The sequence below is a fragment of the Perca flavescens genome, chromosome 16 (assembly GCF_004354835.1).
Source record: "Perca flavescens isolate YP-PL-M2 chromosome 16, PFLA_1.0, whole genome shotgun sequence".
Taxonomy (NCBI): Eukaryota; Metazoa; Chordata; class Actinopteri; order Perciformes; family Percidae; genus Perca; species Perca flavescens.
In genome coordinates, this window is record NC_041346.1 from 28,029,919 (window position 1) to 28,054,137 (window position 24,219).

The 24,219-nt window shown below is 41.6% G+C and overlaps 1 protein-coding gene across 1 annotated transcript in view; it reads left to right on the forward strand.

Annotated features, from left to right (window-relative positions):
- naa25 (N-alpha-acetyltransferase 25, NatB auxiliary subunit) overlaps positions 1 to 23,496 on the forward strand; it is a 23,599-nt gene extending 103 nt beyond the window's left edge. The window contains exons 1-24 of the mRNA XM_028602093.1: positions 1 to 48; positions 4,039 to 4,124; positions 4,826 to 4,964; positions 6,788 to 6,906; positions 7,060 to 7,134; positions 7,239 to 7,346; positions 8,561 to 8,639; positions 9,460 to 9,571; positions 9,666 to 9,755; positions 11,037 to 11,209; positions 11,317 to 11,429; positions 11,534 to 11,741; positions 13,628 to 13,717; positions 13,814 to 13,994; positions 14,722 to 14,821; positions 14,926 to 15,077; positions 15,168 to 15,293; positions 17,950 to 18,193; positions 19,589 to 19,712; positions 20,663 to 20,728; positions 20,828 to 20,925; positions 21,012 to 21,122; positions 21,997 to 22,137; positions 22,880 to 23,496. The exon at positions 1 to 48 is cut by the window's left edge and continues 103 nt beyond it. Coding sequence (XP_028457894.1) covers positions 1 to 48; positions 4,039 to 4,124; positions 4,826 to 4,964; positions 6,788 to 6,906; positions 7,060 to 7,134; positions 7,239 to 7,346; positions 8,561 to 8,639; positions 9,460 to 9,571; positions 9,666 to 9,755; positions 11,037 to 11,209; positions 11,317 to 11,429; positions 11,534 to 11,741; positions 13,628 to 13,717; positions 13,814 to 13,994; positions 14,722 to 14,821; positions 14,926 to 15,077; positions 15,168 to 15,293; positions 17,950 to 18,193; positions 19,589 to 19,712; positions 20,663 to 20,728; positions 20,828 to 20,925; positions 21,012 to 21,122; positions 21,997 to 22,137; positions 22,880 to 23,002 — 2,906 coding nt within the window. The 3' untranslated portion in view covers positions 23,003 to 23,496. The remainder of the gene's footprint in view (positions 49 to 4,038; positions 4,125 to 4,825; positions 4,965 to 6,787; positions 6,907 to 7,059; positions 7,135 to 7,238; positions 7,347 to 8,560; positions 8,640 to 9,459; positions 9,572 to 9,665; positions 9,756 to 11,036; positions 11,210 to 11,316; positions 11,430 to 11,533; positions 11,742 to 13,627; positions 13,718 to 13,813; positions 13,995 to 14,721; positions 14,822 to 14,925; positions 15,078 to 15,167; positions 15,294 to 17,949; positions 18,194 to 19,588; positions 19,713 to 20,662; positions 20,729 to 20,827; positions 20,926 to 21,011; positions 21,123 to 21,996; positions 22,138 to 22,879) is intronic.
- Positions 23,497 to 24,219: the final 723 nt, after the last annotated feature.

Genomic DNA, 24,219 nt, shown 5'->3' on the forward strand with positions numbered 1-24,219 from the left:
GAGGCCATGTGCAGGATCCCAACGACAGGAGACTCAGACCCATTTACGGTAAGGACTCAATGGGGAGTTATATATTGAAGCGTGTTTGGATGTTTGGGACACATCCTTGTGTTGTATACCGGTGCGTGTGTATTAAAGTAGAAGGTGCTGGAGTCGGAGGGCAGCGATGCGGCCCCTCCAGCTCCAACCACGGGCTCTGCTGCCTGCTGCGCCCAATGACAGTGCACCTTACCCGGTCTGCCACCGAGTCGGGGGTAGGGCACGGATCTCTGGATGAAACCGTGTGTCCCCTTGTTAAATCCTTAAACGTCCCCGGTGGTGTTAAAGCATTGAATGCTGCGGAAATGTCTGTCGTCCAGTTTGGCTCATTCTCAAAGTCGAGCTCCTTTTTTTTTTTTTTTTTTGCTAACGGTCGCTATTTGACAGCTAGCTAGCATGCTAATGTGTCAGCTAGCCAGGCAGCCCATTGACATGCTCCAACTGTATGAATGTTTAAAAAGAAAAGTTGTTTATTTATGGGAGTCGTATGTCTCGCTCTCGTTGTGTGATTAGTTGTCCGCGTCCAGTCTGAATCTGTATCTGCTAGCTCAATGTTACACGGTTAGCTTGCAGTTAGCATTTGGTTCATAATAGTGTAAGGACAATGCTTCACGCTAACTCCATGCTAGCTAGCTAGCTAGCTAGCATGGAGCTGTCACAGCTCACGGAACTCTTAAAGCCCAGAAAGAGGAGCTGGTACATAACGGATATTCACTGGGTTTTATAAGTGAGCAGTGGTGGGAAAAGTAACGTTATTCATATCCTTTTACTTGAGTAAAAGTGTTAAGACCACACTGTGAAAGTACTCAACTAAAAGTAAAAGTCCTGCATTCAAAACCAGAAGTAATAGTAACGTTATATATGCTGCAGTGAAATGTTCCCTGTCAGTGTTTTCCTCTTCTTCTATCTGATGTTTCTGGATTAATATTCCCGCTGCATTAATGTTTATGTTGCATTTTACTGCTGTAGATGTTTAAGGTTTTGCTAATTTTAACTCCTTTTTATATACTGTTGGGTAGTTTAATCTACAGCAATGCATCATATTATATATGGTAATCCTATGATCTGTGAGAACCACAGATCTCTAAAAAGTTTTTAAACTTTTCACAGCGTTTAGAAAAACAGCCCTGTTTTCAGCTTTGTGACATGCATTTTCCATCTGATTCAAGAGGCTTTATAAAGACTTTTATTTAGCTTAAGAAGTAATTTTCTCAACACATAAAGGCAGACTTCATCCTTCAGTTTATCACAAACATTCAACATCAGCACATCTGGAGATACGTGGTTTTCACTGGACAGGTAGGGGTCATCTGCAAAGTAACTAAAGATGTCAGACAAATGTAGTGTAGTAAAAAGTACAATATTTAGTGGAATGCAAGGAGCCAGAAATGGAAATACTTCAGTAAAGTACAAGTACCTTGAATTTGTACTTGCATGCAGTACTTAAGTAAATGTACTTATTTACTTTCAATCACTGGTAAGAACTACGACCTGTTTTAATAGTAATTTTAAGATTTTCACAGATCTAAACTGATAATGAACAGGTTTATTGTGAATGTTACTTTGTCAAATTATTCAGGAGCAGGGTGGTTTCTAGCTGAAAAGACATTAAAATGTAGTTAGAAACCCATAAATAAGTTAAGCTAGTAGGGCTGCTCTCTCTTAGTCGATTAGTCAACTAATCGGTCGTTTTGGTCTTAGTCAACTTAGATCTCTTTAGTCCATTAGTCATGTTTTATGCTTTTTTTTTTTTTTTTTCATGCTGAATGATTTATTTCCAAGAAACGTACGAGCACATCACTGGTAAACACAAGAATTAAAGTGGTGCTTTTGCGTGACTGTTTGCGGAGAAACTCAGATTTACAGATCTGTCGATTAAATCAACTAATCGATTAGTCGATACAGCTGAAAGAGTGTTAGTCGACTAAGAATTTCTTCAATCGAGCACAGCCCTAAAAGCTAGTCTCTGTGTTTTTCATCCATGGCTGGAACTTCAGGGCTGCTTGGTTTGGCAGCAGACCATGAACTTCTCAACCCCTGATCCAGCTGACAATAAGTCCATGTTCCTCACATTTCTGTAGGCGTTTGTCAACTTTTGGTTCTTCTGTGATGACAGTTTAAACAGAGAGAATAGACCTGACATAATCACAGTGTGCTGTCTGGCACTGTTAATTTTGGCACCCAGCTGTTCTGAGGAGACTGAACTTAGGTATCTCTGTTTGTGTGTGTGTGAGAAAGAAAGATAGATAGATAGATAGATAGATAGATAGATATTTGTAAACCTATATATATGCATGCCAACCAAAAAGACATGTGACACTTTGCCTTCAGCGAAGAAATATTTTCATCATTCATTAAACGGACGATTATATTTCTCTTCGGTTACTTTTATGCTCTAGAAGTCTGTTATAGCAATAATAATGTGACTGTGCAATACTGTAAACACATTTGACTATTCTCTTTAATTATACTTATTTATTGTTTGTTTATCTTTAGTGTATTGTACTTTTCCCCCCTATCCCTATGTTGTGGGATTTATAAAGGATTTTGAATCTTGAACCTAAAACCCAAGTTAAAGGGTAACTACCTTTTTTTTCAACCTGGACCCTTTTTGTGTCTAAGTGACTGATGGGAACAAAGATCTTTGACATTGGTCTAGTATTAAGTGAGATCGCTGCAGTCGGCAGCTAGGAAACAAGCTACAATGTAAGTTAATAGGGGCAATTGTCCAGCTTGTATTTACCTTCACAAAAGTGCTCGTTTTGCCGCTGACAGGCTCAGATTAATATTCTAAGTGTCTGACAACATTAATGTTTCCTCTGTGTTTATTTTGTAGTGGCGGCCCACCATGGCAAAATTTGTGCCACCACAGTATCAGAAATAGGGCTGTACGAAAAATGTAGTCGCGGTTGCCTTTTAAATTACCCTGCCGCTCACATTGCTATTGCTATTCAGAGGTTACTGGGCCCGTCCATTTTAACTCCACATTCTGTTGTGTTGATGTAGTTTATCGTCAAAACGTGACCTGCCCCCACTGCTAAAAAATCCTAAAGGAAACACTGCATTATGGAAAGGATCCCTTCAGAGATAGACCTTTAAAACCTCCTTTGAGACCTTTCTGTTTAACCAGAAACGGCTCTGAAGTCGCTAGTTCTAAACCCACCAGACTCCATTTAAATAAGCAATACTTTTAGCTTGTATAGAGCCAACGTATTTTCACATGTAAATCGGTAAACTATGTGTTTATTTCAACCAAAACTAGAGTTGTGATGGTTGGAAAAGTGGAAAGACGACCTAAAAAAACAGCTTTTCATAGTTTTATGTTATTTCTGTCGACTTTGAATGAAGTGTATTTAAAGATGCTAAAATTTCTGTTTATTTACATGGAGTCTGGTGGGTTTAGCGAACGCAATTTTGCGGATATTTTTATGTTTAAAAAAAAAAGGATCTTACCGGTACTCTTTAACAGAAAGGTCGACCTCCTTAGAAATCCTTTCCATAACACTTAGAATATTAATCTGAGTCTGTCAGCGGCAAAACCAGCACTTTTGTGAAAGTAAATACAAGCTGGACAATTGCCCCTATTAACTTACATTGTAGCTTGTTTCGCCCCTGCTTAATACTGGACCAATGTCAAAGATTGTTAGACACAATAACGTAGGAAAATAGGGTCCAGATAAAAAAAAAACGGTAGTTGCCTTTCTAAATTCATCGTTTTGTTTGACCAACAGTCCAAATCCCAAATATTACTGTCACATAAAACAATGAAAGCTGCAACTCCTCACAACTGAGAGGCCCCATTGAATGTTTGGTGCTTGAAATATCACTCAAATAATTATCAAAATAATGTTCTGTAGCTCGACTAATCAAATAATTGACTAATCTAATTACATGGTCCAACACAGCCCATTGCCTTCAAAGTTATATGTAAGATGAGTTCAAGTCTAATATTTACAATCTATCATTAATGTCATCATGTTGTCCCTTGTGTTTCCCCAGATTACCTTGATAATGGCAACAATAAAATGGCAATACAGCAGGCAGATAAACTGCTGAAGAAACACAAGGACCTGCACTGTGCCAAGGTGGGTGACTAAGGAGCAGATCTCACTGAAAAAGTGTTGAGTTGTTTTTCTACTGTTTTTCTACCGCCTACATGGATTTAAAAAAACTAATGATACATTTTTTGGAACTTGTGCATACAAAACAGTTACTATTGCGTTCATGTAGCCCTGAAATAGCTTGAATACTTGAATGAATGCATGAAGCTTTTTCTTTTTGTCTTCCTATATTTGAGAGCCTTAGTTGAATGGTTTTCGCCATATATGACTTTTGAACACCCCTTATGTATGCCTGAAGTTTTCCTACCACATATTGTTTTTATATGCCTAAAAAAAGGTAAAACTATCTACTATTTCAAGAGCAGAATGAAAAGATTAGGCATTAGTCAGAAAATATTCTCCAATTCCATTATTAATTCAATTTTATTTACGGTATCAAATCATAACGAGTTATCTTAAGATACTTTACAGATAGAGTAGGTCTAGACCACACTCTATAATTTACAAAGACCCAACAATTCCAAGCAAGCATTAAGTGCAACAGTGGGGAGGAAAAACTTCCTTTTAGGCAGAAACCTCGGACCGAGCCAGGCTCCTGGTGGGTGGCCACCACAGAGACACTGATACAGACATACATAATGGGTGTTGATGCGTGCTCTGTTCTTTCTGTCGCTCTTCTACTCCATCTGTAACTCCGTATTTGTGTCTGTCCTCCCTCCTCTCAGGTCCTAAAAGCCATTGGCCTCCAGAGGACTGGGAAGCAGGATGAAGCCTTCACTTTGGCCCAGGAGGTGGCCACTCAAGAGCCCACTGACGACAACTCGCTACAAGCTCTGACTATTCTCTACAGGGAGATGCATCGTCGTGAGTACACATGCACACGCGCTAGGGCTGTTTAAAACTGGCCAAAAAAAAAAAAAAAAGGTTTGAATATATTCAAATATTTATACTCACCTAAAGAATTTTCACCCCCCAGGACTGCAGCATACTGGATGTTTTTCCTTTTCCAGACCATTCTTTGTAAACCCTAGAAATGGTTGTGCGTGAGAATCCCAGTAACTGAGCAGATTGGGAAATACTCAGACCAGCCCGTCTGGCACCAACAACCACGCCACGCTCAAAGTTGCTTAGATCACCTTTCTTTCCCATTCTGACATTCAGTTTGGAGTTCAGGAGATTGTCTAGACCTGGACCACACCCCTAAATGCAGTGAAGCAGCTGCCATGTGATTTGTTGATTAGATAATTGCATTAACGAGAAATCTTACAGGTTTTCCTAATAATCTTTAAGGTGAGAGTATTTCTGCGCATTATGTCCATAAGAGGGCAAACCAATACAACGGGAGACATAACTACTTGTGTAACGTCAGTCCTCTCTCTGGAGCATGCAGGAGACAGACGTGACTCAGCAGATTACACCGTTCGTAATTTGGTCACAAACTACAGAGTCTCTTGCTGTTCCATGTCAGACGATGTTTTCTCGTTGTCTCTGCAGTTAACGATTTACGTTGGCGTCTCTATGCCGTCTTCTTCTTCGCCCTGGTTGTTTGTTTACTTTCGGTAGCGGCAGCTGCATTATAGAACGTCAACATCACGCCCACTCGCTCGCTTCCCTCTTCCCGACCGACTTGGCTCAGACGAAACGTTTGAAGCAGCGGCCCACACGATAGATCGCGCGAGGCAGGTAGCCGATCTTTATTTATAATAAAGTGCTCATATTATGCTCATTTTTAGGTTCATAATTGTATTTAGAGGTTATATCAGAATAGGTTAACATGGTTTAATTTTCAAAAAACACCATATTTTTGTTGTACTGCACATTGCTGCAGCTCCTCTTTTCACCCTGTGTGTTGAGCTCTCTGTTTTAGCTACAGAGTGAGACATCGCACTTCTGTTACATCTTTGTTGGGAGTCGCACATGTGCAGTACCTAGGTAAGGACTACTAGCCAGTCAGAAGCAGACTATGAGGGCGTGCCCTGACAGTACCTAGGTAAGGACTACTAGCCAGTCAGAAGCAGAGTATGAGGGCGTGTCCTGACAGTAACTAGGTAAGGACTACTAGCCAGTCAGAAGCAGAGTATGAGGGCCCTGACAGTACCTAGGTAAGGACTACTAGCCAGTCAGAAGCAGAGTATGAGGGCATGCCCTGACAGTAGCTACGTAAGGACTACTAGCCAGTCAGAAGCAGAGTATGAGGGCGTGCCCTGACAGTACCTAGGTAAGGACTACTAGCCAGTCAGAAGCAGAGTATGAGGGTGTACCATGCTAGCAGCTAGCCGAGCATTATAACGTGTGTTACAAAGTGACCACGTTGGTCTCTGAAGTAAAGGCTGGACTACAGTAGAGCTGTTTGGAGCAGTTGGTGAACAGTGTTTTCTGTTGGAGATGGTAAGTCCCTTTGGGGGGGACTTTGGGCTTTTTCACTTTGTAAACCTACAACGTGAACAGAAAAGATATATAACACAATAAAGGAAAGGGAAAAAGCCAAAAAGCATAAAATGAGCACTTTAACTATTCAGATATATATTTGAATTTAGAATATTCGTTGACAGCACACACACACACACACACACACACACACACACACACACACACACACACACACACACACACACACAAATACATAAATGCTGGTAATAACAGTAGAGTGACTGCATGTTGACTCTTGTGCCTGCTGTTGTTCCCAGCCGAGTTGGTCACCAAGCTGTATGAAGCAGCAGTGAAGAAGGTTCCTCTCAGTGAGGAGTATCACTCTCATCTCTTCATGGCGTACGCTCGCGTGGGGGAGTACAAGAAGATGCAGCAGGTGAGAAATCCTCCGTCCACACGCTGCACATAAACATGCGAGCACACATGACTAACAGCTGTGGCTTTTGTGCTCCATTGGTAATTAAAAGAGATGGACATATAATCAGAATAATGAAGAGGATGTTGATGACTGCATCTTCGCCCTTTACAGGCGGGAATGGCCTTGTATAAAATCGTCCCCAAGAATCCGTATTACTTCTGGTCTGTCATGAGTCTGGTGATGCAGGTATGGGCGGGCTGTTTTTTTCTTCTTTTTTTACGACACAAGGCGTTCGCATTCCCTAAATGTTTTCATTAGTCTGAAAAACGTGTTTGTATTTGTGGTGTTAGGCCATCTCAGCACAAGATGAAAAATTGGCCCAAACCATGTTCCTGCCTCTGGCTGAACGCATGGTGGAGAAAATGGTCAAGGAAGAGAAGATTGAAGCAGAAGCAGAGGTGAGTAAGGCCCTTATCAGACAGTGTTACCAGTTGCATCTAGGGCTGCAACTAACGATTATTTTAATAATCGATTAATCTGTCGATTTTTATTTTTTTTTTTTATTAATCGATGAATCGGATAAAAAACAAAAAAGCATTAATTTACATCAACTCAATACATACATACTTGTTGTTTTAGTTAATAGTTGTGTAAAGGTAAGTAACCCAAATAGCAGATACAGACAAGACAGACAGACAGACAGACAGACAGAGACACACACACACACTCATTCATTAAATTATTACCATCATTGTAGTAAGTGCAAGTTAAGTTCGTTTATACACCACACACTAATATATTTGTCAACAATAACTGATATTGGACAAAGCGCATAATATATACATAACAGATTGAAAAATTAATGGGCCAAAAAAGGCGAGGGAATAAAACCGTGTCTTTAGTCTTGCAAACTATACCATCCCTGCTTTATTACTGTTATTACCGAGCTAACGCTAGCTTGTCATGCTAGCCAGCTGGATAACGAGTAAACGGCAGCACCAGAAGAGCTACTGGAGGTACGTTACGTTCCTCCCTTCAGAACGGAACAGAAGGAGGATAGTGTAGTGACTTTACCCTGCTGTTGAACTCCCTTCCTCCTCATCAAGGACTCCAACATGTTTACGTTTTAGGTGCCGACTCATCACCGTGGTGCGCCCGTGCCATGCCGTGTCGCTTTTGTTTATCTTGCAATTAACACGTTTTTGATTTATTTAGTGTGAAATGCTCCCACACCTTGGATGACTTGGGTCATACTGATTTCTCTGCCTCCGCCGAGTGTTTCAGAACAACGTTACGGGTCTCTCTCCGTATTTCCTCTACCCCCACTCTGCTCTTTTTTTCTTTTACTCTGCGCTGCTTTGCTCCTCTATGCGCTCAACTCAATTTTTTTTTTTATCTCCGGGACTAGGTGGCGTAATAGTTGCGCGACACAACGAATCAATAATTAAATTTGTTGCCAACTTTTTTAGTAATCGAATTTTATCGATTTTATCGATTCGTTGTTGCAGCCCTAGTTGAATCTTTATTTATTTTTTTATTCTTGCAAGGCAACCACTGAATCAGCTGTACTCAGCCTAGGTGTTATTTTTGCTGTGAAGTTAAAAGATGTTGGGCGGTTTGTTGGTAGTTTTTTTTTTTTTACAGTTGTTTCCGGCTTTTCATTTGACTGTAGGTGCAGCTGTATTTTATGATCCTGGAGCGCTTGGGAAAGTGTGTGGAGGCTCTCGAAGTGATCAGGGGCCCACTCGGGGGTAGGTGTATGTGTTTCTGTACTTGGAAAGCCTGAAAGATCATCATCTTTATTTAAGGACAATACACATTACTCTGCACCGCTGTAAATGTGCCGGTGTTAGCCAGTTGGTTCATTTTCAGCTAAAGACCTTTTGGCAGGGTTTCTTAAATCAATGAAGAATTCAATGAAGTGGCAGATCAATAAATACAAACATGGCACAGAATTGCACAGAAATGACAATAACATTAGCAAGATAGTACCCAAGTCATGTAGAGCAACAGAAAGCAGTCAAACACTGATGAACTTGAATAATAACGGTTACTGTTCAGTAGTTATAGCAAAGCAATGTGAAGCACAAGTGGCCTTGACCAACTGCCACTTTGCTCTCTCTCTCTCTCTCTCTCTCTCTCTCTCTCTCTCTCTCTCTCTCTCTCTCTCTCTCTCTCTCTCTTATATATGGGTGGGCTAAATTCTCTGGGCGGACAAAGCAGAGAAAGGGGAGGTAACTTTCCCCTCATGATGTCATAAAGGGAAGATTCCAGATTGGTCCATCTGAGCTTTCAATTTTCTCAAAGGCAGAGCAGGATGCCCAGGGCTCCGTTTACACCTATCACCATTTCTAGCCACTGGGGGACCATAGGCAGGCTGGGGGAACGCATATTAATGTTAAAACAAACTCATAAAATGAAATTGTCATACCATGGGACCTTTTAACAAAGATAAATACAGTGTTAATAACCCATAATGTTACTTGAAATAGTTTGAAGTTAGTCAAATGGTGTTATCCCACGTTAAACACAATTGGGATTCAAATAGCTGGTGTCTGCATCGTCCCACAGAGAAGCTGACCAGTGAGCTGCAGAGCAGAGAAAGCAAGTGTATGAAGCTCTACCAGAGACTCCAGCGCTGGCCAGAGTGCAACTCCCTGGCTCACAAGCTGCTACTCAAAAAGTGAGTGATCGGCTCTTTAAGACGAGGCTTGTGTGAACATGGGAGGAGTTCCAGATCGCACCTGCATTACAACCCTGTATGTTTGTGTTTCTAGCCCTGATGATTGGCAGTTCTACCCCTGCTACTTTGACTCTCTCTTCCACCTGATTGATCAGTCGTGGAGTCCTCCTGAAGAAGGCGAACAGTGAGTACAAAGGACTGCAAGACCTGTCTCAACTTCATAGATTAAAAATGCTGTTTTAAAACATGGCATCTTTTTAATGATGAAAGAAACCATCTTAATATGGTGGCTGAGAGTTAACACAGGGAAGCATTTATGTTTGTTTTTTCACTGGCCTAAAAATCCCTCTAATATTTATTATTAAACAGTTCTAGCCAGCTGCTTTTGGAAGGTAGTGATCAGACATTAGCTAAAGGGGTTTCAGCTTTAATATTTTAACATCGACGCGTCACATTTTATGTCATATTCAATATCTCCAGATCAGTACAGTATGGATAGTTACTTTTTTTTGGATCTTTCATGCGATTGTAGGCCTTCAGAAGCTTTTTAATCCAGCCTGAAACTCCACCTTCTTTGTACTATGAATCCATAATTATGAATCCATAAATCAAGTTACGTACTGTTCGTAAGCTCCACGTCGCTTCAAGCTAGCATTGCTCTGGTTGGTTGGAATCAAGAGGGGTAATCCTGCCTCCACAGAGCGTAGCTCCTATGGCGCCATTTTCTTGCTAAGAAGCTATCACCCGGCGTTAGCATCCCATTGACTCCCATTCACTTTGACAGCGAATAACTTTACATCTGTAGCGTTTAAAGACTCTATTTGTCCATTGTTTATTTCTAAAGAAACACGACAATGTATAAAAGGCTCCATTACCTTGTACCTCACGTTATGGCTCCGTAGCAGACGTTTTTATAAAAATAGGCTAACGATTGTGTCATAACCACGAGACTTACTGTCACACAGTAGAGGAATTAGCGTATAGTACAGGAGAAGCTCGCAGGCAGTTTCAACTTACATTAGCTGTTTAAGTTCAATTACTGATGTTAACTAGCATGTTAGTGATCAATAATTAGCCTGTGTCTATGTTATCTCCTTACATATACCTACACTCTCCGTCTCTGTGAGATTGGGAACTTTTCCAACTTTCAGACAGGTTGCTCATGTCACATCTACGTCGTGTCTCTCAGTTGGAGGCTGCTTAGTAACACTCAGCCATCACCGGAAAAGTGACTTCTAATATCCTTCACTGGTCTCCATCTCTGGACAGAGACCAGTGAAGGATATTACTGGTCATATGTGTTTTTTTAACGAATATTCAAATGTCATTTTTGGCCAGTTTTGACAGCTCTTATTGTTTACCTTTTTAAACTTTGGATGGCAATAAAAGAAAAGAGATTTGTTTCTATATAAATAAATGTAATATTGTCCAGCATTGATGTGCGTCTGTCTGTCTCTGTCTCCAGCTGTTCGGAGGGTTCGGTACATCACACTGTGGCTGAAGTGGTGAGGTTCGTGGAGGAGAGAATTAAAGGGGAGGACGGCAAAGACTCTCGTGCACTCAGAGGACCCTATTTAGCTCGCCTTGAACTAATTCACAGACTGAGAGAAAGGGGCTGTCCCGAAGAGAGTCTGTTAGGTAAAACACACGGACTGTACAAACGGTTGCTTTTGCCCTGTTCTTGAGTTTCACCCTTTGCCAGGTGCTTTTTTTTTTGTATGTGACTTTTATGTGGCTTTAAACAGGTCAGCCTTTAGAGCTAATGGTGCAGTTCTTTGGGAAGTTTGGAGACAAACCCTGCTGCATCACTGACCTAAAAATATACCTCCATCTGCTCGCTCCCGAACAACATGTTCAGGTAAGTTCCAGCAGCACTGTTGAAATTGACGCTCGTGCCGGGTGAAGGGTTAGGCTGTGAAACGCATTCCTCTCGTGCCAACTTTTTTTTTTTTTTTTTTTTAGTTCATTAACCGTGTGAGCGAAGCGGTCCCACTGGGGGAGCAGGGAGAGGAGGGATTTGCTTTTCCAGAGGACACCAAGGCGCTGCAGAGGCATCTGTGTGTGTGTCAGCTGAGTCGAGCCCTCGGGCTGCATCATGCCCTCGACGTGGAGGGGAAACTGCGGCTCATCACGGAGCTCAAAGCTCACTATCATCATGGACTCAAGTTTGGTAAGAACATCGCTTGTATTCACTCTTAAACCTTTTGGCAACAGAAGTGTGTTCAGGATCAGATTGTATTCAGAGCCAAGAGGCATGCAATCCCCTAAACCACAGCAATTTGATGTATTAAAAAATAGGGCTGGGCGATATGGAGAAAATCAAATATTACGATATTTTTGACCAAATACCTCCATATTGATACCGCAACGATATTGTAGTGTTGACTATTGGTGCTTTCGTAAAATATTTACACAATGAGATTTTTAATAAATAATCATCAGTAATGTGGATATAATGACTAAGTGGGAAAAGTAAAATGATAGAACAGCTACAACAGTCTGGTAATGTAACGTAACAGTCTGTAATGCAGCCTTTAAAACCAGGAAAAGACACTTATGCCATATCACGATATCCAAAATCTAAGACGATATCTAGTCTCATATCACGATATCGATATAATATCGATATATTGCCCAGCTATAATTAAAAACATAGTGTAGGGGCGACCTCTAGCTCACCCAGTAAGAGCGTGAGTCCCATGTAGGCGGAGTCCTTTGCAGCGGTTCGAGTCTGACTTGCGGACCTTTGCTGCGTGTCTTACCCCATAATAGCTCCCACCTTTCCGGTCTATCCACTGTCCCCACAAATAAAGGGAAAAGCCCTTTTTTGCACATTGTTGTTGCGTTTCCAAAGCATTTTGAGAACAACAACATTTTGAGTAAAGTGTTGGCAAATTATACTGACAACCGAAAGCAACACAGCCAACTTGTTGCTCTTTGTAATTTACTGTTGAGTGACTCCGACGGTTCGATACATGTTAAGACAGGAGATATCCAGAGGTAGAAAGGAAAGCAAAATGGTGACCATCTGTGAGTGTTTTTATAGTTGTCTTTTCGTTTCTCTCCATCACTGCCTCTTCTTTTTCTTGTTCGCCTCTTGTCTCATTTTTTTTGTATTTATTTTAAGACTGATTCGAAAAGTTTGTTACGTGACCTAGTTTAAACATCAATAAACGGGGCGGCCTCTAGCTCACCCAGTAAGAGCGTGCGCCCCATGTAGGCCGAGTCCTTTGCAGCGGCCACAGGTTCGAGTCCCTACAAAATTAAGGGAAAAGCCCCAAAAAAGAATCCACAAACAATCCCTGCTTGCACACAAGTTCTTGCAACCTCAACATTTGTGTGTGAATGTTCAGTGATGGAGGCCAACTGGAGCAGGGACTGTAGTTATGCAAGGACCTAAATTAAGAACTCTGTTTTCCTTCTCAAAATGCAAGTGTAGCGCCAGAGTTTTTGGAAAGGAGTTTTCAGGCACCTGCAGCTTCCTTTGTGTTAGAGCTGACCATGCAGAGGTGTTCAATGGGATTGATCTATCGGGACTGTGCCATGTGGTGGTCTTTTTTCTTCTTTTTTTTTTAACTGTTGCTTAAACTCTTAATGGCAAAAAGAAAGGGTTTACACCTCGGGCCGGCCTCTATCTCACCCAGTAAGTGCGTGCGCCCCATGTAGGCTGAGTTCTTTGCAGCGGCCCGGGTTCGAAGCTCGATGGTGTTTTTAAACGTCACCTTCCAGGCAGCGCTGCGACCAAGGCACCTAACCTTAACCCAAACCATAACCATTGCCTAATCCTTTCTCTCCCCCTTTCCTGTCTATCCACTGTCACTACAAAATAAAGGGAAAAGCCCCAAAAAATAATCTACAAACCATCACAAGTTTCCAATCCTCAGTAAGCCATTCTCATTTATGTAGCGAAACAGTTGCATATGGAAAGGAGCAGGGTGTGTGTCTTTGTGGTCACTGAACATGTGGCGGCATTAGCACCTGACATAAGATTTAAAACCTCGTCCGAAACACCAGTTTTATGCAACTCCGATGTTGTCTGATATCTGTGTTCACCAGGGAAGACTGCTCTGAAGACGGAGCTGCAGTATTCTGATATGTATTGTCTCATGGCAGCGCATGTATACATCGACTTATGGAAGGAGACGGGTGAGTCTTTCTTTCTCTTGTTCTCTCTTTCTCTCTTGCCAGTGACAGTGTCTCTAAACACGTTGCTCTGTGGTGGTGGTGGTGTTGTTGTTGCAGAGGATGAGAACATGGTGTGGCAGTGTCTGGGTGTCCTCCAGGAGGGTCTGTCTCTCAGTCCCTCCAACGCCCAGTTCAAGCTGCTGCTGCTACTCGTCTACTGTCACCTGGGAGCCTTTGAGCCCGTGGTGGACCTCTACTCCAGCCTGGATGCCAAGCACGTACAGCACGACACCATAGGGTCAGTACAAATTAGGGGAGCACCGATCCGATATTAAGATCAGATATCGGTCCCGACAAAATAGCTGGATCGGAAAAATGAACCGATCCACAGGCCGATCCAGTTTTGTTAGTTTTTTTTTCCCCCTCTGTCGCCCGTGTGTCGCATGCTGGAAGAGTTGAGTGTACAAATAAATGAGAATTCAATACATTACTTCTATATTATTTTGTCTTAGTTATGTAAGTAATGTTTAGTTAGGAAAGTCTGGTGCCTTTAGTCTCTTCCACATGGTGGAAGGAAGGTATAAGGTGGAAGGTATACAGTGTATTATTAATTCAACAACGGTATCTGATCGGTATCGGGTATCGACAGATACACCAAGCCCAGGCATCGGTATCAGGACTGAAAAAGTCGGATCGGTGCATCCCAAGTATAAATACACAGCCACCTTTTTTTTTTTTTTTTTTTTTTTTTAAATGCATCTGTGCCGGTATTTATTAGACGTCTCAGAAAGTACTCAGATTATGACAGTGTGTTATTGATGAAGATGACATGTGTATAGGCAAATAATATAGGTGACTAAACCATCTAGGTTGTTTATGTGCAAGTAATTAAGAGTTTTTGGCCGGCTATAACCAATGTACTGTCCTTCTCTGGGATCTTTGATAAATACAAGCCCAGGCCAGTGTTATATTATCAGCAAGAGATTTAAGTGAAGAAAAAAAGTTGTTTTCTTTTTAATTTCCAGGTTTCTGTTAACACGCTACGCTGAGTCGTTGGGTCAGTTTGCTGCAGCCTCCCAGTCCTGTAATTTCTCCCTCAGGTTTTTCCACTCTAACCAGAAAGATGTAAGTCCATCCCGCCTTGCCGTTTAATTTCGGACACTTTTAAAGCCGGGGGTCACGTGTGTTTTTATGTCATTTATCTCTCCTTCTCTCGTCCTGCCCACCAGACCTCAGAGTATATCATCCAGGCATATAAGTACGGAGCTTTTGAGAAAATCCCAGAGTTCATCGCTCTCAGGAACCGGTTGAACCAATCGCTGCACTTTGCCCAGGTCCGCACTGAGAGGATGCTGCTGGACCTGTTCCTCGAGGCCGATATGTGAGAATATACTCCAGACATTAAGCCCTGAATTATAGCGCTGTGGAGTTCTTCCTTTTAGACAATGTGTTTTTTTTATTTGTCTTCCAGTGTGTTGAGTCTGGACGAGAGTGTGAAGGCCATGTCTTTGTCTCCAGAGGACGATGACATCCCCTGGGATAACATGAGGGACAACCGAGACCTTACCGTTTTTACCAGCTGGGACCCTAAAGACAGGTACGTGTATGTTTTTTTTTTTTCAGAAACGAGGCGCTTTTGGTCCTCGTATCCAAAGTTAAGTGTCAAGTGTTGGCGCCTGATTTTGATTTAGTTGTACAGGGTTTCCGTGGGGTCTTTAAAAATGTGTGTTCTAGATCTTAAATCCTTTTGAACAGGTCTTAATTTTCCTGCGTCTATGAAACGCCTCTAATGCTCTTTTTTTTTTTATTCCGTGGTGTTGTTAGTTCTATCTTTCGCTAGTTCAAATATAATTTCACTGTATTACAACTACAAATGAGACCAACATGCAACTTATATTGCAGCCAATCAGCTTCCGTGTTATTGGTGCAAGTCTCTTTTGGATTGTACATAAAGCAGATTTTATTCAGATATACTTTCTTGCTTGAGAAAAAAAAAAACTGAATTTAGGGCTTAGTTGATGTTGTGATAAAGGTCTTAAATTTCATTCATAATGGTCTTAAAAAGTCTTAACTTTGACCTGGTGAAACCTGCAGAAACTCTGTTGTAGTCTGAGTCTTGAAACAACGTGTATATTGGTTTTAGTCATATTTTAGTCATTTGATTGTTTTGTGTTTTAGTCGACAAGACATTTAGCATCTTTTAATCGCAGCACAAGCAGTAGCCCTCTGCCCTCAAAGCTCATTGGTGCTCCGGTCAAAGTCCATCATATGAAAACTGTTCAGAGCCTACAACCGACTCCACTTTGTCAGTAAAACCCAGTTATTTCCAAACCGTTTGAACAGAACCTCTCACCCAACCGTCCACTTGCTTTTTCACTCACTTGTTTCCTGAAATACAGTTTCACTGTCTGTATTTAGTTTGAGACAAGCAGCTAAAACATTAATGCTAAACTGTTCATGGGGGACAGGATACCCGCGGGGTCTTAAAAGAATTTAAAAAAAACAAAAGTTTTGAATTCTAAATTCCAAAAATAAGGCCTTTTTTAAAAGTATTACATTTCGTTTACAAAGGTCTTCAACTTTCTCTTGTCCTTAAATAAATGCCCTAAAGTCAAATAAATATTTTGTGTGGGTAACATTTATTTTGTACTATTAGTTTCACAACATAAGAGCTCTGAGTGCGACAAATATTGTATTTATTTTATGTTATTAGAGTACAAAAACGTTTTGTTAAATTCAAGTAAAGTTACTTGGTAAATACTTCAAATCCACACTGATTTTTTTTTCCTCCATTATATAGCCGTGAAGTTGGCATTAAATTTCATCCTAGGTGGTATTAAAAGGTCCTAAAAAGTCTTAAATTTACTTTGGAGAATCCTGGGGGTACCCTGGGTGAAGATTTTAAAGCTTGACAGCCTACATTATTCCTTCTCTGATACTAAACGTAAAAGATGACGTTAACTTGACACCCACAGCCGATGTTACCTTTAACATTAGCTTCCCTTTAAATGAATGCTGACTTGCCTGTTTTTTGTGTTGTTTTTCCCCCCCAGCTGTTTTGTTGCCCGTCTTGTCTGATTTCAGTGGGATTATGGATGCGTTTAGTCCATTAATCGGTTTATGTAATGTTAGCTAACTGGTAGCATTAGCTTTCATTACGGACAGACATGATGTTACTGAAATGCAAGATGCTGCTCTTTATCGAGCAGTCGAGCAGCTAAATTGACTTCTGAAGAAGAGATATTTTGCCAATCGGGAGCAAACAATGTGTGATTCCACAGATGAAGGCAGATCGTTGAATACGTCTGCATTATAACAGTAATTAAGTCCGTCTCACATAATCATTTTTGTTTTGTATTCTTGAAAAACATTGTTATACATTTTGTAACATTTAAAGGTATAGTGGAGGATTTTCCAGAATTTTAGAAAAGAACCGCCCTCTCTACTTTTTGAAAAAATGCACATGCGCAACACTCTGCCTGCTCCCGAGAGGGAACGCCTATTAAACGTGTGCACGAGAGTGCACTGTTTACAAGTTGCTGTCGGCATGGCTCATACAACCCTACTTTCCAAAAGAAGATTTGCACTTTTTCACAAATTGAGATGTTTACCGTGTGTGCGTGACTTGTGCCAGGGCTAGCATCGCTAATCATAGCTTACATCAACTTTTACTAGCAGTGATTTTAAATGGATTTCTCCAAATAGCCAAACTTTACCTGTGGAGTAGAAACTTTGCGACTGAGGCATCAGTGGGAAGCCCAACCTGTGCTTTTAGCGCACGCCAGCGTGTGAAACATTCTCCAAAAAACACTGGTCTTGTTTCTTTCTTCAGAGGCCTTTCTCTTCTTGTCATACAATTCGTAGACACTTTTTCTCTTGCGACCCTCAGACATTTTGAAAAAACACGGTGTGAACGGCGAGCTTCAATGAATGGCTGAAACCGTAGCTCAAGCTCAGCACACATATACACCTGAAAGCTCGGGACGAGCACGTACAACAGCCTTACGTAAACATATCACCAGAATGATTGACAACTAGGAGGACCAATAGTCTTGATGATCCACCCGGAAAAAGAAAATCCTCCACTATACCTTTTTTAATTTGTTTTCAAAGCTCACATTTTTTAGTTTAAATCCCATTTTTGTTGTGGGAAAAAAAGGTCGGCAACAAATAATTGTCATCATACTTTTTTGTTGAAAAAATTAAATGAGCGATGGCCCCAAAATCAACCCGTGTGCCTCTTCCACCCGTAGAGAGTTAACCGCTGAGCACCGGCGACGGTCTCTGGAGGAGGAGTCCGTCTGGCTGAGGTTACGCTCTCTGACGCTTCGCCTCCTCGCCTCCTTGGCCGCGCCGGGACACGCGCCGTCGCAACAGAACTCCGAGACGGTCCACGAGAACGGAGTCGGAGACAAGAGCTCGGCCCTCAGCGGCCTGCTCTCCCAGCTCAACCAGACCCTGCAGACTGCCGCTCAGATCACAGAGAAACGCATACAGGTACGTTTAAGAGGAGATTGACTTTATTAATCCTACACTAGGGAAATTCCTGTGCTACAGCAGCTCAAAAGAAAAAAAAAAAAAAAAAAAAAAGTACATACATCAGAATTACACAAATACACATTAAGTAGACATAGGAGAAAAAATATACATAAAGTATAAGAAATAGAATTAGTAATAATAATAATAATAATAATCGAAAAAAAAGTATTGTTTAGGAACTCTTATCAAAGTCACGGTATTGGTATCGGCACCGGTATTGAACATTTTTTAACAATACCCAGTCCTACAGGTCATCACACGTACAAACATTAACACCAGCCGACATCCGTCTCATACATAATTACTCCATAATATCAAGAGAAAATAAAGGAGACCGAAAAGAGAGAGAGAAAGAAACAAGGGATGAGAGATTGAGAAACTGTTACACTTCACACATTCACAGGGATTTGTCCAAATTTGAAATCGGGACAGAGAAGGTTACAGATCTGTTCAATCGGTATGAGTCATTTTTTAATAGGGATGCACCAAATCCAGATCTTTGGGGTTCGGACAAATACCGATCCGAATACTGCCGAATCCGAAACAGAATACCAAATTCTACTCCCATCCTCAGTCCATTAACACAGTAAACACATGACGTAAACATGACTGTCCTTCCTTTGCCGTACCTGAAGTTGATGCATTTTGGCTGCTGTCTGGAGATTCCTTCGTGCACAACTCGTATTCTTTCGGATGTTTCAGACCAGATATTGTAACAGCAGCCATGTTGTGTATAGTTTAAGGTCCTCGCCACCACGAGACAAATCGGCATTGAACAGATTGAACATGTAGCTGGACCTGAGTGGCCTTCTTTTGACTGAAAGTACTGCCAGACAACAACTTTTTCTGCTCACCAGTTCCATTTTCACTTTCTCACGGCCTACTGCATTGAACGCTCCACCTACGTAAACACCTTCCCGTAATCAACGGTGGCGTCATTACGGCGACAAGCGTAGCGCAAGCGTAGGGTTCGATTCGGTGGGAAAAAAATTCTGCCCAATATTCGGCCGAATCCAAAGCTAAATCCTGGATTCGGTGCATCTCTGTTTTATTTAAAGAAAGAAAAGTGAAAATACTCAAATCCAGCGTGTTAAATGTGAATATGTTCTAGTTTCTTCTCTCCTCTTTGAAAGTAAACTGAATATCTTTGAGTTGTGGACAAAACAAGAGGACACGTCATCTTGGGCTTTTTGGGAAACACTGATCCACATTTTGCACCATTTTCTGACATTTTATAAACCAAACAAACTAATCCATTTATTCAAGGAAATAATTGACCGATTAATCGCCAATGAAAATAATCGTTAGTTGCAGCCTTAGACGTTGCTGTAATGATGTCTTGTTGTACTGCAGTATCCATTCCTGGGCCCCCCCTCCACCCGCCTGGCCCTTGCTCTGTCCAGTGGGAGCTGTCAGTGCCAGGCTGCAGCCCTCCAGCTGTCGGTCCACCTGCAGGAGCTGGAGACAGTCTCACTCGGTAAGAAGAGATGGCAGATCAACAATTAGGGCTGAACGGTTTCGGGAAACAATCTATAATTTAATGTATACTCTTTATTGATCCCTAATGAGGAAATTACAATTTACACTTTATTATACACCAGTGAACGGAAGAAAGTGAACGTTTTGACAATAAACTCCATCAAAAGAACAGTATGTGGAGTTAAACTGGATGGGCCCAATAACCTCTTAATAGTTCAACTTGTTGTTAAATTGCAATGTGAGCGGCAGCCAGCTGCATGCATTATTATAACATTATTTAAAAGGCAACCGCGGCAACATCTGCCCTATTTCTGATACCGTGGCGGCAGAAATTTTGCCATGGCGGACCGCCACTACAAAATCTACATAGAGGAAACGCTGCACACTACACAGAGGCCTGCAATACACACACATGCTTTGTATCCAAAGTTCAATATCCTCTGTGTAACTGATAAAACATGTCCTGGAGCATTATAACATGAGACACCATCAGAACTGCTCTGTATTCTTATGCAGGGATGAGAACATGCATATGATATATATTGAACAGTCAAACACAGATATCACAAAAGTTATAATAATAAAAAAGTGTGTGTGTGTGTGTGTGTATACACCTTCTACCATCATGTTAAATAAAGTAACAGGAAATGGAAATAGGAAATTTCAGATTTCAACAATCTGTGATATATAACATTATTCCATCATTTATCTTATAAAAAAACCCAGTAAATAAAATAATAAAAAGTGGAATAAAAAAATATTAAACCAAATGTTACACCAAACATTCAACTAAATATTGCACATTCGATTAATCGCGGTCTTCACGACAAGCATTCTTTCAAATCTCGATTTCGGTTTGAAAACGACGAATCGTTCAGCCCTGTCAATGCTGTGTTGCCTAATGCCTTTACTCTCACCTTTGGCCTTGCTTTCTTTGTCCCCTCTTAGATGAGTCGTCCGAGCTTCAAACCCAGATCTGTAACGGCTTCATATCATTAGTAGTTCAGCTTCAAGGTGAGTCAGCAGCTGGATCTCCAACTCTCTAGCGCAGTGAACCTGCAGACCTTCTTCCTGTGTCTGACATGCTTCATGTTTTCTTCTCTCTCTGCACAGAAATACTGAATAAATGCAAAGGGGATGTATTGGAAATGAAAGACAGCAAATTAAAAACCCAGCCCCACTTATTAGAAAACCTAATCTTCTTTGTTGAGGTGAGACATCTCCGCTTGCACACGGTGTCCTGCCTGCTTGTGTTCTGGATCTAATGTGTTTAACACGCTGATATTACTCTGCACAGACGGTGAGCATAGTCTTGTGGATGGCTAGTCACTGTGCCAAGATCCTCCGACCACTCAAGACTAGTCTACAGAAGAAGAAGAAGAAGAAAAAGGATACGAACACAGCTCTGGTACAGTTTCCTTCCCCCCCTCCTTTTTTTTTTTATCCTCCTCTTAAAAATCCATGCATGCATCTTAAGCAGAAAAAAATGTCCGGGAGGACTCTGAAGTTCAAAACCAATCGTGAAGGTGCTTTTTGGAAAAGGGAACATAAACCTTCAAAAGAGAAAAAAGGTCCAAGGTTCTTGAGGGCCTGAAGAAGGTCATTTTGTGCCGATATGCGTGGGTTGCTGCCCAGTTCTATTTTTAATGCAAGATTTCAATGTGAAATAGCCATTTAGTTGGTAGAGCGTGCTCCCATATATATATATATATATATAGAGGTTTACTCCTCGACGCAGCAGCTCAGGGTTTGAGTCCCACCTGTGGCCCTTTGCTGCATGTCTTCCCATTCTCTCCCCCCTTTCCTGTCTACAGCTGTTCTGTCTATTTAAGGTTAAATGCCCCAAAAAATGATTGTGTGTGTTGTTGAAATAGGGCTTATCATGGTCTCTCCTAGCTGTAGATAGGCCAACACATTTTTTGTTCATGCATTGTTTTGGTCCGGTGCAGCGCCGCCGCTAGTTAGCTTAGCGTAGTGAATGGAATCCTATGTTGCCGGTTAGCATGTTGTGAGTAAAAGTGAGCCAACAAAAGACAAAAAACAACCTAATTACTTGCACTGAGACAAAAGCGTTGGCCCACCTATCTACAGCCAGGGTAGACCGTGATAAGAACTATTTCAAACGGTGGCGTCTGTGACATCTGTGATGTTATGTTGTTAATCTTGTGCCTTTTTTTTTCTTCAATAAAAAAAAAAATTGATCAAAAAAAAGAAAAGAGAGAAACCCAGTAATGTGTAGTTCCCTGGCTGACCTGATGGCTGCTGATGTGTGTCTCCTGCAGCCAGCCGTGGTGTGTGGCTTCCAGGAGCTGACGGGGAGCTTGCAGGACCTGCTCACCCAGGCTTTGGACCATATAAAGGGGCAAGAGACTGGCGTGACGGCCCTTAAACTGGCCGGTTTAAGCTTGGAAGGACCCACAGAGGTGAGCGTGCCGACACCGGAACAGTTTTGCTTTCCCTCCTGTCAGTATTTGTATCCACACATTTCCTTTTTTTTTTTTTTTTTTTTTTTTTATTCAAAGAGAAACAACACAAAGGTAAATAGAAGCTCCTCACGGATTTATTTTGATTTCATTGAGGCATCGGATCAAATCAAGAAAAGGAAAACTGAGCGATCTATTATTGCTACAGATGAACTATTTATAGGAAAGAAGCTGCTCTTGGTCTTCGATTTGTTTTTTGCCCTCTGGGTCTCTTTGGAAAATCCCCTTTTGTATTTTCTGTGGATACATTCAGCTGATGTCCTGCCTTGAATGGAAGGAATATTATGTTTGAAATGGTATAAAACGGGCGCACGGGTAGCTCAGTTGGTAAGAGCGTGCGCCCATATATAGAGGTTTACTCCTCGACGCAGCAGCCGCGGGTTCTGCTCCGACTCCGACCTGCGGCCCTTTGGGCATTTCATTCCCCTCTCTCGCTCTCTCTATTAGCGCAGAAGCATAAATCAGCCTTAAGTAATGAACAATTACTTAAAAATGGCAGCGTCAAACCGAAAATAGTTTTCAGCGTGCACGATCAGCTGATGGGGGGTGTGTGTGTGTGTGTGTGTGTGTGTGTGTGTGTGTGTGTGTGTGTGTGTGTGTGTGTGTGTGTGTGTGTGTGTGTGTGTGTGTGTGTGTGTGTGTGTGTGTGTGTGTGTGTGTGTGTGTGTGTGGTCTGTTTCAGGAGGAAGCGTCGTTTATGAAGGCTGCCATGGACAAGGTGCAGAGCAGTTACCTGCGCTCCCTACAGGAGGTGGGAGATCTGCTCAAGAAGAGAGCAGAAACTATAAAGAACCTCAAGATCTGAACACCATCCCACACCTCCAAAATACAGATGACTTTGCCCCCACGTCAGCCCCCCCGACCCCCTCCACCCTTAGACCACCGTCTGTCGGCCCAACAGCCAACCTCCGCCTCCTACATCCCGCCCGAGCGCAGTCGTCACTGACCTCCTTCCTTCCTTCCTTCCCTGCGTATTTCTCCACTCAGCGTTTGTGAGATCTTCAAACACAACCACAGAGACACACACACACACACACACACCACTGGGACATTTGCAACTCTTATAGCACACAAGCTTGTAAGTAAACTCATGAATTTATACAGCAGTTATAAGTCAAAATGAGGACAAATAGTCACGCTCCTTTTAAAAAGAAACCGAGCAAATTAGAAAAAATAAGAAAAAGCAGTTTTTAGATGAACTAATCTAATAAATTATTGTAAATAGTAAAGAGCAACTACCACAACTCTCCTGGACTGAATGAGAATATAAGACACAATAAACCACTATTCTGTTTGTCAGTTACGTTTCCTCTTTTTATTCCTTTACTTAGTTTTTTTTTTTTCTGGTGAGAACAATCAAAGTACCACATACCTTGGACTGTTAACACTAAGTAAGGAAAGGTGTGTCAGCGGGCTGCTTTTCCAGCTGTTTCTCTGCATCAAGAGCAAGCGGGCACAACTTTGCATTAAACTGAAGCACTCTTTGGAAATATGGACACCTGGCCACCTGCAGACTGAAGTTTCCCATCACAGTCGTGTCTTCTTCTTCTTCTTCTTTTGCTTTGTGTATCTTGTGTGTTGCTTTGAAAGTGGAACCCCCTCTGTAGTAGCAGTATTATAAAGAGCAGTGGTGGGGATCAGTTAAAGGACTTTATTTTTATTTTCTTTAAGTCTGCCTTTTCATATTATTTTTAACCCCAGTAGAAGTGGTGCTTGTAAGCATGTCCACTGCGGAATCTGGTTCACACACACACACACACACACCCACCCCCACCCACCATGCATAGCTCAAATAATCAGAATCCTAGAAGACTGGTCTGATTACAATTATTTAAGAGACCACGTGTGATTGTCTTCTCCAGTCATCCACGATGTATCACTGCAGGCATGGACGGTCTTTCTAGCTAAAAGCTTCAGTAGGAAATGCAAGGAAATCACGATAACAAAGTGTAGAAATGAATCTGATTTGCTAGAATGCATGTTTTGGAATACAGTATGTGTTCTTGGTCAATCCAAGACCAG